This window comes from Pristiophorus japonicus, chromosome 18, assembly GCF_044704955.1.
Source record: "Pristiophorus japonicus isolate sPriJap1 chromosome 18, sPriJap1.hap1, whole genome shotgun sequence".
NCBI lineage: Eukaryota > Metazoa > Chordata > Chondrichthyes > Pristiophoridae > Pristiophorus > Pristiophorus japonicus.
In genome coordinates this window covers 54,926,286-54,938,633 of record NC_091994.1, presented here as the reverse complement: position 1 = coordinate 54,938,633, position 12,348 = coordinate 54,926,286, and the positions used below count along the sequence as shown (strand labels likewise).

The 12,348-nt window shown below is 43.9% G+C and overlaps 1 protein-coding gene across 1 annotated transcript in view; it reads right to left on the bottom strand.

The window, feature by feature from the left end:
• Nucleotides 1-9,477, bottom strand: part of LOC139228752 (calreticulin-like) — a 38,912-nt gene extending 29,435 nt beyond the window's left edge. The window contains exon 1 of the mRNA XM_070860071.1: nucleotides 9,238-9,477. Within this exon, the coding sequence (XP_070716172.1) occupies nucleotides 9,238-9,322 (85 nt within the window). The 5' untranslated portion in view covers nucleotides 9,323-9,477. The remainder of the gene's footprint in view (nucleotides 1-9,237) is intronic.
• Between the last annotated feature and the right edge of the window lie 2,871 nt (nucleotides 9,478-12,348).

Here is a 12,348-nt window from a genome sequence, read left to right as displayed (position 1 = left end):
GTTTCTATAAAAATACCTTTGCTGTTCATTACCCTCTTGATGCTGCATTACTGAATTTATTTTATTCAAGTAGAAACATAGAAAAATAGAAATTTACAGCGCAGAAGGAGGCTATTTCGGCCCATCGTGTCTGCGCCGGCCGACAAAGAGCCGCACAGCCCTTCGTCAGCAGCCCTAAAGGTTACATACAAATCCATGAACAATGATGGAAAGGCAAAGAGCACCCAGCCCAACCCACACCATTGCAACACCCCTTATACTAAAAACATCTACACTCTACCCCAACTGGAGCCATGTGATCTCCTGGGCGAGGCAAAAACCAGACAAAAACCCAGGCCAATTTAGGGAAAAATAAAATCTGGGAAAATTCCTCTCCGACCCATCCAGGCGATCAAAACTAGTCCAGATCACCCTGGCGTATTCTAGTCCCTGCAGTACTTACCATTACATCTGCGCCAACCAACAAAAGGTCATCCAGACTAATCCCAATTACCAGCTCTAGGTCCATAACCCTGCACTTTATTTATCCATGGCATCTTATTCTTAACTAATTTGTTCTTATTTTATAGTGGAATATATTTCTCCTAACTGTATCGATCTCTCCTTTAACAACCTGCTGTTGTTCTACCTCAGTCAATATATCCCTTAGCTCCATTCTCATTCCCTCATACTTGGCTTTTTTCCAATCGATTACTTTGGTCTTTATACTATATGTCTTTCAATCATTATCCCTAATATCTTATTATATTGCGATCACTATTCCATTTCAGCTCCAATAAAACTTTTAATTTCTCCAATGTTAATAAACACAGGGCTCCTTCCTTCCATAATTGCTGGCTAGAGTTTCAAATACAGACTGGTCAGAAATTTGGAAAACTGCCAACTGGTTTTACCACCACAACTAGGTTAGTGAAGTTGTACTGCAAGCCACAGGTAGAGCTGGGAGTGCAAAGGCGAGTGCCTTTCAAGGGTGAACTATTTATCTCATTAGCACAAGGCATGAGGTACTCCCCATCCCCACAATGAGTTGCTGCTCTCAGCTACACTGTTCTGGGAAAGCTGCCAGGCACAACAGGCACTCATTGTTTCAAAGTATTTTAACCACCTGCTCACCTCTCAAACCCGGAACTGACTAGAAGCAAACTGTACCTCATCCATGATACGGCAATTTTATATCTTTATTTTTTTAAACCTGCACCTGTGGTCTCGGAGTTGGCTGATCACAGGTAGTGTGGCGGTGAAGGAACAAAAAATAAATCAACTAGCTTTCCCACTGTGACTTCTACTGGAAATGTGCTCGACACTGGGCGAAGACTGGAATAGACTATGCTCTGATGATTTTTACAGTGCAACAGCTGCAAGAAAAATGCAGGGACAAGCACCAACCCTTGTACATGGCTTTCTTTGACCGTACAAAGATCTTTGACACTGTCAACCGCGAGGGACTCCTCCGTTTCGGCTGCCCCCAAAAGTTCGTCACCATCCTCCGCCTGCTCCACGACAACATGCAAGCCGTGATCCTGACCAACGAATCCATTATAGACCCAATCCACATCCGGACCGGGGTCAAGAAGGGCTGCGTCATCACGCCAATCCTCTTCTCAATCTTCCGCGCTGCACTGCTCCACCTCACACTTAACAAGATCCCCGCTGGAGTGGAACTAAACTACAGAATCAGTGGGAACCTGTTCAACCTTCTCCGTCTCCAGGCCAGATCCCAACCTCTATCGATGGCCCTCACAATAAAATAACACTCACACATTAAGAAGAATCTTTTCAGTGAGGTACTCGATGGTGCCCGCTGTGGAATCATACCCAAATATGAATAAGTCACCATATTTGAGAGAGATGGGGAGTATAGGGAGCAGATTTGAGGTAAACTTCCCACTTTCCTTCCAATGGCCTTTATAAATCGAGTCTAAATACAAAATAGGCACTAGATAATGGTCCAGGCTTTGGCTGACTTTTATTTCCTCTTGAACCCAGTGAATGGGCTCACACTACTGCTCTGGCCAAGATAGCTAAAAGAATAGACAATGGATTGAAAACAGAGAGTAGGAATAAACGTGTCATTTTCAGGTTGACAGACTAACTAGTGGGGTACTGCAAAGATCACTGCTTGGGCCTCAGCTATTCACAATCTATATCAATGATTTGGATGAGGGGACCAAATGTAATATATCCAAGTTTGCTGATGTTACAAAAAGCTAGATGGGAATGTAAGTTTTGAGGAGGATGCAAAGAGGCTTCAAGGGGATATAGACAGGCTCAGTGAGTGGGCAAGAACATGGCAAATGGAATATAATGTGGAGAAATGTGAAGTTATTCACTTTGGTAGGAAAAATAGAAAAGCAGAGGTTTTTTAAAAAAATGGGTGAGGGATTGGGAAATGTTGCTCATAAGGACATAAATAGGAGTAGGTGTAGCCCACCTTGCCCCTCGAGCCTGCTCCGCCATTTAATAAGATCATGGCTGATCTAATCATGGACTCAGCTCCACTTCCCTGCCCACTCCCCATAACCCTTTATTCCCTTAATCGCTCAAAAATTTGTCTATCCCCACCTTAAATATATTCAATGACCCAGCCTCCATAGCTCTCTGGGGCAGAGAATTCCACAGATTTACAACCTTCAGAGAAGAAATTCCTCATCTCAGTTTTAAATGGGCAGCCCCTTATTCTGAGACTATGTTCCCTAGTTTTAGTTTCCCATATGAATGGAAATATCCTCTCTGCATCCACCTTGTCGAGCCCCCTCATTATCTGATATGTTTCGATAAGATCACCTCTCATTCTTCTGAACAACCTACTCAACTTAACTTCATAAGTCAACCCTTTCATCTCTGTGAACCTTCTCTGAACAGCCTCCAATGCAGAAGGCCCCCCCCCCCCCCCCCCCCCGAGTGTCCTTGTACACAAATCACTGAAAGTTTACATGCAAGTACCTTTATTACAAGAGGATTTGAACAAGAGTAAAGATGTCTTACTGCAATTATATAGGGCCCTGGTGAGACCACACCTGGAGTATTGTGTACAGTTTTGGTCACCTTACCTAAGGAAGGATATACTTGCCACTGAGGGAGTGCAACAAAGGTTCACCAGACTGAGTCCTGGGATGGGGGGATTGTCCTATGAGGAGAGATTGAGCAGACTCGACCTATATTCTCTAGAGTTTAGATGATCTGATTGGAACATAAAAAATTCTTACAGGGCTCGACAGGATAGATGCAGGGAGGACATTTCCCCTGGCTGGGGAGTTTAGAACCCGTGGGTCACAGTCTCAGATTAAGGGGTTGGTCATTTAGGACTGAGACGAGGAGAAACTTCTTCACTCAGAGGGTGGTGAATTTTTGGAATTCTCTACCCCAGAGGGCTGTGGAGGCTCAGTCGTTGTGTATATTCAAGGTAGAGATCGATTGATTTTGAATATTAAGGGAGTCGAGGGATATGGGGATAGTGCAGGAAAGTGGAGTTGAGGTAGAGATCAGCCATGATATTGAATGGTGGAGCAGGCTCGAGGGGCCGAATGGCCTACTCCTGCTTCTATTTCTTATGTTCTAATGTATCTGTCCTGGGAGTGTTTGATGGGATAGTGTAGAGGGAGCTACACAGACCATCCTAATCTATATAGCTCAGTGTCACATTGTGTAGTACATTTTCTCAATAAGGCATCGAGACAGCTTATGAATGCCACATTTGATGGTATAGTTTGTCCAGTGTGTGTCAAGGTAATGCACATCAAGCTGGAGAGCCAATGCCAAGTGATGGGGTGGGAGGGGATTGCTTCACTCCTGCACTCATTCACATGTGGAATTTCTTATGCGAGGGATGGTGTGGGGAGGCAATGAGCAGAAGTGTGACAATTCTCCACAAGGTGGACAGAAAGAAAGGGATAGACACCTGGGGCCACTTAAAGCTCCTAAGTAATAATTTCAGAGCTGCACTAATGGAGATCATAAGAACATAAGAAATAGGAGCAGGAGTAGGCCATACGACCCCTCGGGCCTGCTCAGCCATTCAATAAGATCATGGCTGATCTGATCATGGACTCAGGTCCACTTCCCCACCTGCTCCTCATAACCCCTTATTGTTCAAGAAACTGTCTATTTCTGTCTTAAATTTATTCAATGTCCCAGTTCCCACAGCTCTCTGAGGCAGCGAATTCCACAGATTCACAACCCTCAGAGAAGAAATTCCTCCTCATCTCCGTTCTAAATGGGCAGCCCCTTACTGTTTCATTTGCCATCTTGGCCAGACCCAAAATATGGGAAAGCTTTGAAAATACCCTTGAAAATACTAAGTTAACAAGTTCATAACCTGCTCTGACTTTTCTGTCATATTGTGGTTTATTCAGATCAAACAACACAGATGCATTACAACCTTTCATTTGTAATTTGCTCCCTCCTGTCTCTATTAAGGATACACACATCTGTCCAAGATGATTTTACTGTGGTGAAAATAACCAGTACATATCGATCAATTTTGTTATTTTTTAAAATTCCTTCTATGATCACCGAGTATGATTAGTTACCTTTCTCACTGTGCCCATTTTAAGCGCATGTCATTTGTTTGAATTCTGGGGACGGTTGAGATAATGTAATTCAAACAGGAATACTTTCATGAAATTATATTCCATGTTTCCTTTTTAGGAGATTGCCAGCTAAAATACTGCAGGATTTCCCAAACTCCCCCTTGTTTAAACAAACTTTCAGTTGTCAAACTACCTGGACTTTGTATTGTCCTGACAATGTGGCATGTGACAAGGTGACCATTAGAGGTGGATCCCAGTCGGGATAACCTTGCACTGTGTTACTTCTATGTTTGATGAAATAGCAACACTTCAGTACAGGATAAATGGAAAACCTTTAAATGAATAATGCTGAGCATGCAGGACAACTGCACACCCAAGATCAGTAAGCTCAGATGAAACAAGCGTGACACCTAATGGATCAACAAATTAAAAAAGTGAAAAAAAGAGGAAAAAAATTACTTCTGCAATTCTCACAGGGAAAAGTAGTTCAGTGGTAGAGATAGTAGAATAAAGCATAGCTACAGAGAAAACAGTTTAAAAAAAAAACTTCAATACTACAAGAGGGTTGTCAGTGGAGATGTGGAAACATTAAAAGATGCAAATAGAGCTGAAACAGAAGGAGCATGAATAAGTGACTATTTGGAATGATTACTGCCCTAAGTATTCACAACAGAAGACCTGAGCAACATGTCATTCCCCTCCCCCGCAAAAAAAATACAAGCGACAACGTATATTTACATAATCCCTTTTAACATAGAAAAATGCCCAAAGGGGCTTCAGAGACACAACCAGACACAAATTGACATCGAGCCAGAAATGGAGATGTTGGGGTGAGTGACCAAAAGCTTGGTCAAAAGTGGCTTTAAGGAGGAGAGGTGGAGAGGTATAGGGAAGGAAATCCAGAGCCTAGGGCTTAGATGGCTGAAGGCATGGTCACCAATGGTGGAGGGAAGGGAGAGGGAGATGCTCAAGAGGCAAGAATTGGAGGAACGCAGAGTTCTGGGAGGGTTGAAGGGCAAGAGAAAGTAACAGAGGTAGGGCGGAAGGCCATTAAGGGATTTTAAACATGAGGATGTGAATTTTACATCTGAGGCACTGGGGGACCAGGAGCCAATATAGGTCAGCGAGCACAGGGGTGATGGGTGAGCAAGACTTGTTGCAGGATAGGATAGGGGCAGCAGAGTTTTGGATGAGCTGAAGTTTATGGAGGGTGAAAGATGGGAGGGAGTCCGGCCAAGAGAGCATTGGAATAGTCGAGTCTTAGAGATGACAAAGGCATGGACGAAGGTTTCAGCAGCAGATGGCACAAAGACAGCTAACGTTATGGAGGTAAAAGTAGGCAATCTTTGTGATGAAAAGGATACAGAAGCTCAGCTTCAGGTCAAATAGGATACTGATGTTACAAAAAGTCAGTTTCAGTTGGAGTGTGGCTGGGGAGGGGAATGAAATCAATGGAGAGAGAATAGAGTTTGTGGCGAGGACTGAAGACAGTGACTATGGTATTCCCAGTGCTTAACTGGAGGAAACTGCAGTTCATCCAGGACTGAATGTCGACCAAGTGGTCTGACAACACAGAGGCAGTACAGATGTCGAAGGATGCAGTGGAGAGGTAAAGCCGAGTGTTATCAGCATACATGTAGAATCTGACCCCATGTCTTCTGATAATGTAGCCATTGAATAGCATGTAGATCAGGAAGAAGGGCCGGGGGGGGGGGGGGGGGGGGGTCAACGATGGGGAATTTCAGAGGCAACAAGAAAAGCCATTGCTGCAGACAAGAGATAGAAGTCCTAGAAAAGCTGAAAAGGCTTTACAGAAAAAAGCCTCAGAGATAGATAGCATTTATCCCAGAGTGCTGAGAGAGACTAGGGATATTCAAAAAGGACAACAAAATAGACACAGGCAACTGCAGACCCATTCGACGTGCTTCCATTTTGTGTAATTAATGGACTTGATTATCATGAGTAAACCTGTATAACACAAAACTAGTAAATAATACTCAACACACATTTAGAAGGGAAGATCCTGGCTGGCAAACCTCCGAGACTTCACTGAGAAAATGATAAACCAAGTGGACTGGAAATCCCTACAATGTTATGTATACCGACTTCCAGCTGGGTGGGACTGCCCTCACTTGGTTCCGTTCCTATCTATCCAGTCATAGCCAGAGTAATAAACTGCAATGGCTTCTCTTCCCACTCCCACACCATTACCGCTGGATTCCCCCGAGGATCTATCTTTGACTCCTATTTCCAGATATCATCCAAAAATACAATGTTAGGTTCCACGTTTATGCTGATGACACCCATCTCTACCTTAACCCCTCCACTGCCTCAGATTTGTCCCGCTACTTGTCCGGTATCCAGTACTGGATGAGCAGAAATTTCCTCCATCTAAATATTAAGACTGAAACCATCTTCTTCAGTCCCCGCCATAAACTCCGTTCCCTAGCCACTGACTCCATCCCTCTCCTTGGCAAATGACCGAGGCTGAACCAGACTGTCCGTAACCTTGCCGTCCTATAGGATCCCCTCGATGAGCTTCCAACCAAATACCCACGCCATCACCAAGACCGCCTACTTCCATCTCTGTAACAGTGTCAGCTGTGGCTCAACGGATAACACACTCACCTCGGAGTCAGGAGGTTGTGGGTTCAAGTCCCACTCCAGGGACTTGAGCATATAAATCTAGGCTGACAACGCAGTGCAGTGCTGAAGGAGTGCTGCACTGTTGGAGGCGGTCTTTCAGATGAGACGTTAAACCGAGGCCCCATCTGCTCTCAGGTGGACGTAAAAGATCCCATGACACTATTTCCAAGAATAGCAGGGGAGTTATCCCTGGTGTCCTGGCCAATATTTATCCCTCAATCAACGTAACAAAAACAGATTATCTGGTCATTATCACATTGCTGTTTGTGGGAGCTTGCTGTGCGCAAATTGGCTACCATGTTTCCCACATTACAACAGTGACTACACTCCAAAAGTACTTCATTGACTGTAAAGCGCTTTGGGACTGGTGGTCATGAAAGGCATGATAAATGCAAATCTTGCTGCCCTGCCTCAGCTCATCTGTTGCAGAAACCCGTATCCATACCTTTGTTACCTCTAGACTCAACTATTCCAATGCTCTCCTGGCCTTCCACCCTCCATAAACTTGAACCAATCCAAAACTCTGCTACTGCCCGAATCCTATTTCACCAATCACCCTTATGCTCGCTGATCTACATTGGCTTCCGGTCCAGCAAATCCTCAATTTAAAAATTCTCATCTTGTTTTCAAATTCTTCCATGGCCTCACCACCTCCTTTTCTCTGTAACCTCTTCCAACCCCACAACCTTCCAAGATCTCTCCTCCAATTCTTGCCTCTTGCGCATCTCCAGAATAATTGCGCCACCATTGGCAGACGTGCCTTCAGCAGCATAGGCCCCAAGCTCGAATTCCTCCGCCACGCTACTTCTCTCTCTGCCTTTAAGACGTTCCTTAAAACCTACCTTTGATCAAGCTGTCCTAATATTTGCTTATGTGGCTCAGTGTTACAGTTTTTGGTATTGTTCCCGTGAAGCACCTTGGAACATTTTACTACAGTAAAGAAAGTAAGTCTTGCATTTAGATAGCCCCTTTCACAACCTTAGGACGTCCCAAAGCGCTTTACAGCCAATTAAGTACTTTTGAAGTGAAATCACTGTTGTAATGCAAGAGGCACTATATAAATGCACATTGTTATTGTTGGGGAGTGTAGGTGAATGAATCAAGAACGGCCAAATGGTTTTCCTCACGCAAAATGACCTTGTGATCTTTGTTTGTGCCCTGTAGATAACCAATGTGATTTGGCCTTTGTCACATGGCTGTGGGACCTTGCTGTGCACAAATTACAACAGTGCGTACAATTTCTAAGTACTCAATTGGCCATAAGGCACCTTGGGATGTCCTGAGATTGTGAAATGCGTTGTATAAATACAAGTCTTTTCCTTTTGATGGGTAGGATCTGAGGCTGTTGATTCAGCAGGGGAGCCCTTTACTCAAATGTAAAAAAGACAGAAATGAACAACAGAATTAAATTAATATGCAAAACATCTGCCCCCCAGAGATCAAGGCACATCAGAGCAGTCTTGAAGCTCCTCAAGAGGATTTCCTTCTGTACCCATCCCCCAAATTCACAACTCATCATAGCACTTCCCCTGGAGTGTGAGTCAGGAGTGTCACAGCCACCAAGCTCGCCATATTTTGCCAAGCCCAAAACGATAACGTGGGCTCGTAGATCTACTTTACTGATCAGGAAAATTCTTGAAAAAAAAACTCGATATCGCCCCACCCCCCACTTCATGGAGCACAGAAGTGGAATGGTGAAATGCCCCAGAAAATTGTGCCAGTACACGATGAGACTGAGGAAACCGCCCAATTTCGAAAAGAAAGCAAAACGAACAAAACCCCCACAAACTAATAACAATGCACCTTCCCCCATCCGCACAACGAATACACCAATAGCAACAAATGTTGGCTCGTTACGAATTGGCTCGGTTAATGAGAGCTTAGAACAGTTGATTTAGCTGGAAAGAGCTCGTGAAGGAGCTTTCGGTACAGAGAGCCATTTATATTGGTTAAGTTAGTTGCAGAAACCTAATTGCAGGCAGCTAGTTAGTTAGTGAGCTAGCTAAGTCGCCGTTTTGCAAACGCACGGAGCCAGCAACAGGTCTCGGTTCCACAATCTCACCTCCGTCTGCGAACTGCTCGGTGAAGTAGACGGCGGGCTGGGCGATGCCGGCCACGGAGCAGAGCAGCAGGAGCGGCAGCAACATCTCCACTTGCAGCAGGCCGGGGAGAGATGGATGGATGGATGTAACCGTGCTGAGCAATCGGCAGGGACAACACCAAGCAGCGGCGCGTAGCAGCAACAGCGAAGGCTCCCGGCTTGGACGGTCCAGATCAACCCCTTCTATCCACACGGCTTCAAACCATTGGCCGGAGTCAGCAGCCGCCCCGCAAATCAGCTCCACACACGTTTTTCCGTCTCTTTCCAGTTCCTGCAGGATCCCAGGCAGTACCTTCCCCTCTCTCAGTCTAACAACGCGTTTGTACGCTTGTATTTACATACTGCTACTTCTGGTAAAAAAAATTTTACACGGCAGAATGGCCAAATCGGTAGAATTCATCTGAGAATGAATTATTAGGCAATTCAGGCCAACTCAATAAATCGTTACATTTAAAACAGCAAAAGGGTATAAATATCAGGGTGGTACATTGGAGCTTCAATATATGCGTCCATTGATCATCTGATTAAAACAATTAAATTATCAGATTATTTGAATTGAGCAACGTATTAAGTTAAAATTTAGTGCTTAAACTCGCGTTAAGAATAGACTCGTGCAAAGAACAATGGGATATAGATCCAAACTCACTGATTTCCCCCATGTTCCTGATCAGAGACACTCGATTATGTTGGGGACAGTGACTAAGCATTTGATTTGAGCTGATCAGAGAGTCAGCATAAGTTTGTGAAAGATCAGTCACGTCTGACAAAATATTTTGGGGAGGTCACTAACTGTTTTAATGACCTGGCCGATGGCTTTGGGAGTATGATCAGTAAGTTTGCAGATGACATCAAAATCTATGCAAGAGAAATCTGTTGAAGCAGTTGGGTCGTTTTACTACATTAAAGGCACTATATAAATGCAGCTTGTTGTTGGTTAAGACACAGAGCAATCAAATGCAAAAATATTTTTAGATGTGCTGGATTGGGTCACAATAGCAAATGATATTTAATGTAAATACATGTAATGCCATGCATGTTGGTACGGCCCACGCTCCAATCATCGACCTGGACCTTGATGACATCCCTCTTCGTTGCCGTTGACGTCGTCCTCCTGCACCAGCTCACACTGCACCTTGAAGTGGTACGCCTCCACCTTCCACCCTTCAAGATGTAGTTTGGGATTTGGAATATTAGGTTCTTCATTGAAACACCTGATGATGGTAGGGCCAACACAGAATGCACACATCATTTACGGGGAACAATACTGAAAGGGGTTGAGAGAGAAAAAGATCTAAGTGTTATTGTGCACAGATCAAAGAAGGGTCATGACCAATGTAAAGAAACTGTAGCTAAAGCTAACAGGATATTGGGTTGTATTAATAGAACCATTCAGTATAAATCAAAGGGCAGCATTTTGCCACTAAGGGGAGGGGGTGCGGGAGGAAGTGTTCAGTCATGATGCTCCAGCCAATTGGATAGCTCTTTCAAAGCCCAGGCACGATGGGCTGAATGGCCGCCTTTGTTGCTGCAAGATTCTTAATCTTGTTTCTTGCTCTTAACCCAACTACTTGATCAGTCAGCTTCCATCTACCCAAGTCCATTCTTCAACTTCTTTCATATTTTGTGTTCAAACAAAAAAAAGACCACATTTTTCATCATTAGGCCAGTCTATGACCTATATTATGTTATCATAATACATCGTTCACATTCATGTTCATGTATCATTTACATTCCAAGACAATCTATCATTGACCAAAAAACAAAACAACTGCAGATGGGGAAAATCATAAACAGAAACGGCAAATGCTGGAAACACTCAGCAGGTCAGGCAGCATCTCAGAAGTTGGGCCCTTGATCAGAACTTCATAATTGATGGTGAGTACTACCATAAAAGGTTCCAACATCCAATTGCAGGTTGGGAGGAGAATTTCCACAGTTCTGCCGATTTCCTGATGTAACTTTGGCGGAGAACAGCAGAACTTCTAGGGAAACGGTGTAAATGGCAATTTTTAGCCATTTCCTGAGGTGGGGGTGCAGGTGGCGGGGTGGGGGGGGGGGGAATCTTTTGCAAAGGTACGGGAGATCAGGAGAATCCCTGCTGAATTCTTGCACAGTAACAGACAACATTTCAGCAATCTCTTTATGATTGGAAGAAAAAGATGTATAGAGCTAAAGAAATAAGGTAGCTACTGGCAACAGCCCAAACTTGAGCCAGGAGGAATTAGCAATGGGGATGGGAGATAGTGATGGACTTGGATCGGACAGAAGCATCAAAGGCGGAGGCAAGTGAGCTTTTCAGCAGGTTGACGGGTGGAAATTCAGCGAAGAATTTGGAGGTTTTGGAGCATATTGGAAATTGGACTGAGGGATCTTTTTTGCAGTCAGACCGTGACCCGTTCTTCAATCTGTGCATGGTCCACCCCAGGTACAACTGATTTGAAATCGCCCAATACTGGCAGGCCTGCGCGTTTAATCTATTAGCTTACTCTTCACTGACCATCAGATGTGGCACCATGATTCTGCTCGTAACTTCTGTATGTCAGTGAGCTAATGTAATTTTGGTGAAAATAAGTAATCAAATACTATCTTTAGTATTTCCCTCCAGCAGTCTTGATCACCTGAAGCTTCTTTTCCACCTCTCATCATGTTAAGTTGCTAGTTCTCCTCAAAAATAAGCTGACCTTTTGGGCTCATCTTTCTCCTGATTCTAATCTTGATCTTGACAAGAAACCATTCTATTTTACTATTATGACTACCAAGTTTTAACTCTTACCATACCTGTTAGAACCTTAATTCTTGACTGCAATAAGATTGGTGGTTCTGTTGTGATTCCTTCTGTGGTTCTTAGGATGAGAGAGGCTGAACCTAATGGTAGCATTTCAGTATGTCCTATTCCAAGTTCACCTTTCCTTCCTGGAAGTTTATCCTAAACCCAAGTAAGACGATCTCTTTTACTCTTCCCACTACTGCCTTATTATCCTAACATTTATATTTGCTAAAGTTATAGAAGCTGCTGCTAACTCCCAAATTGTCCATCACCTTGAAAGTTTGTATTTTGTTTTCGACATAACT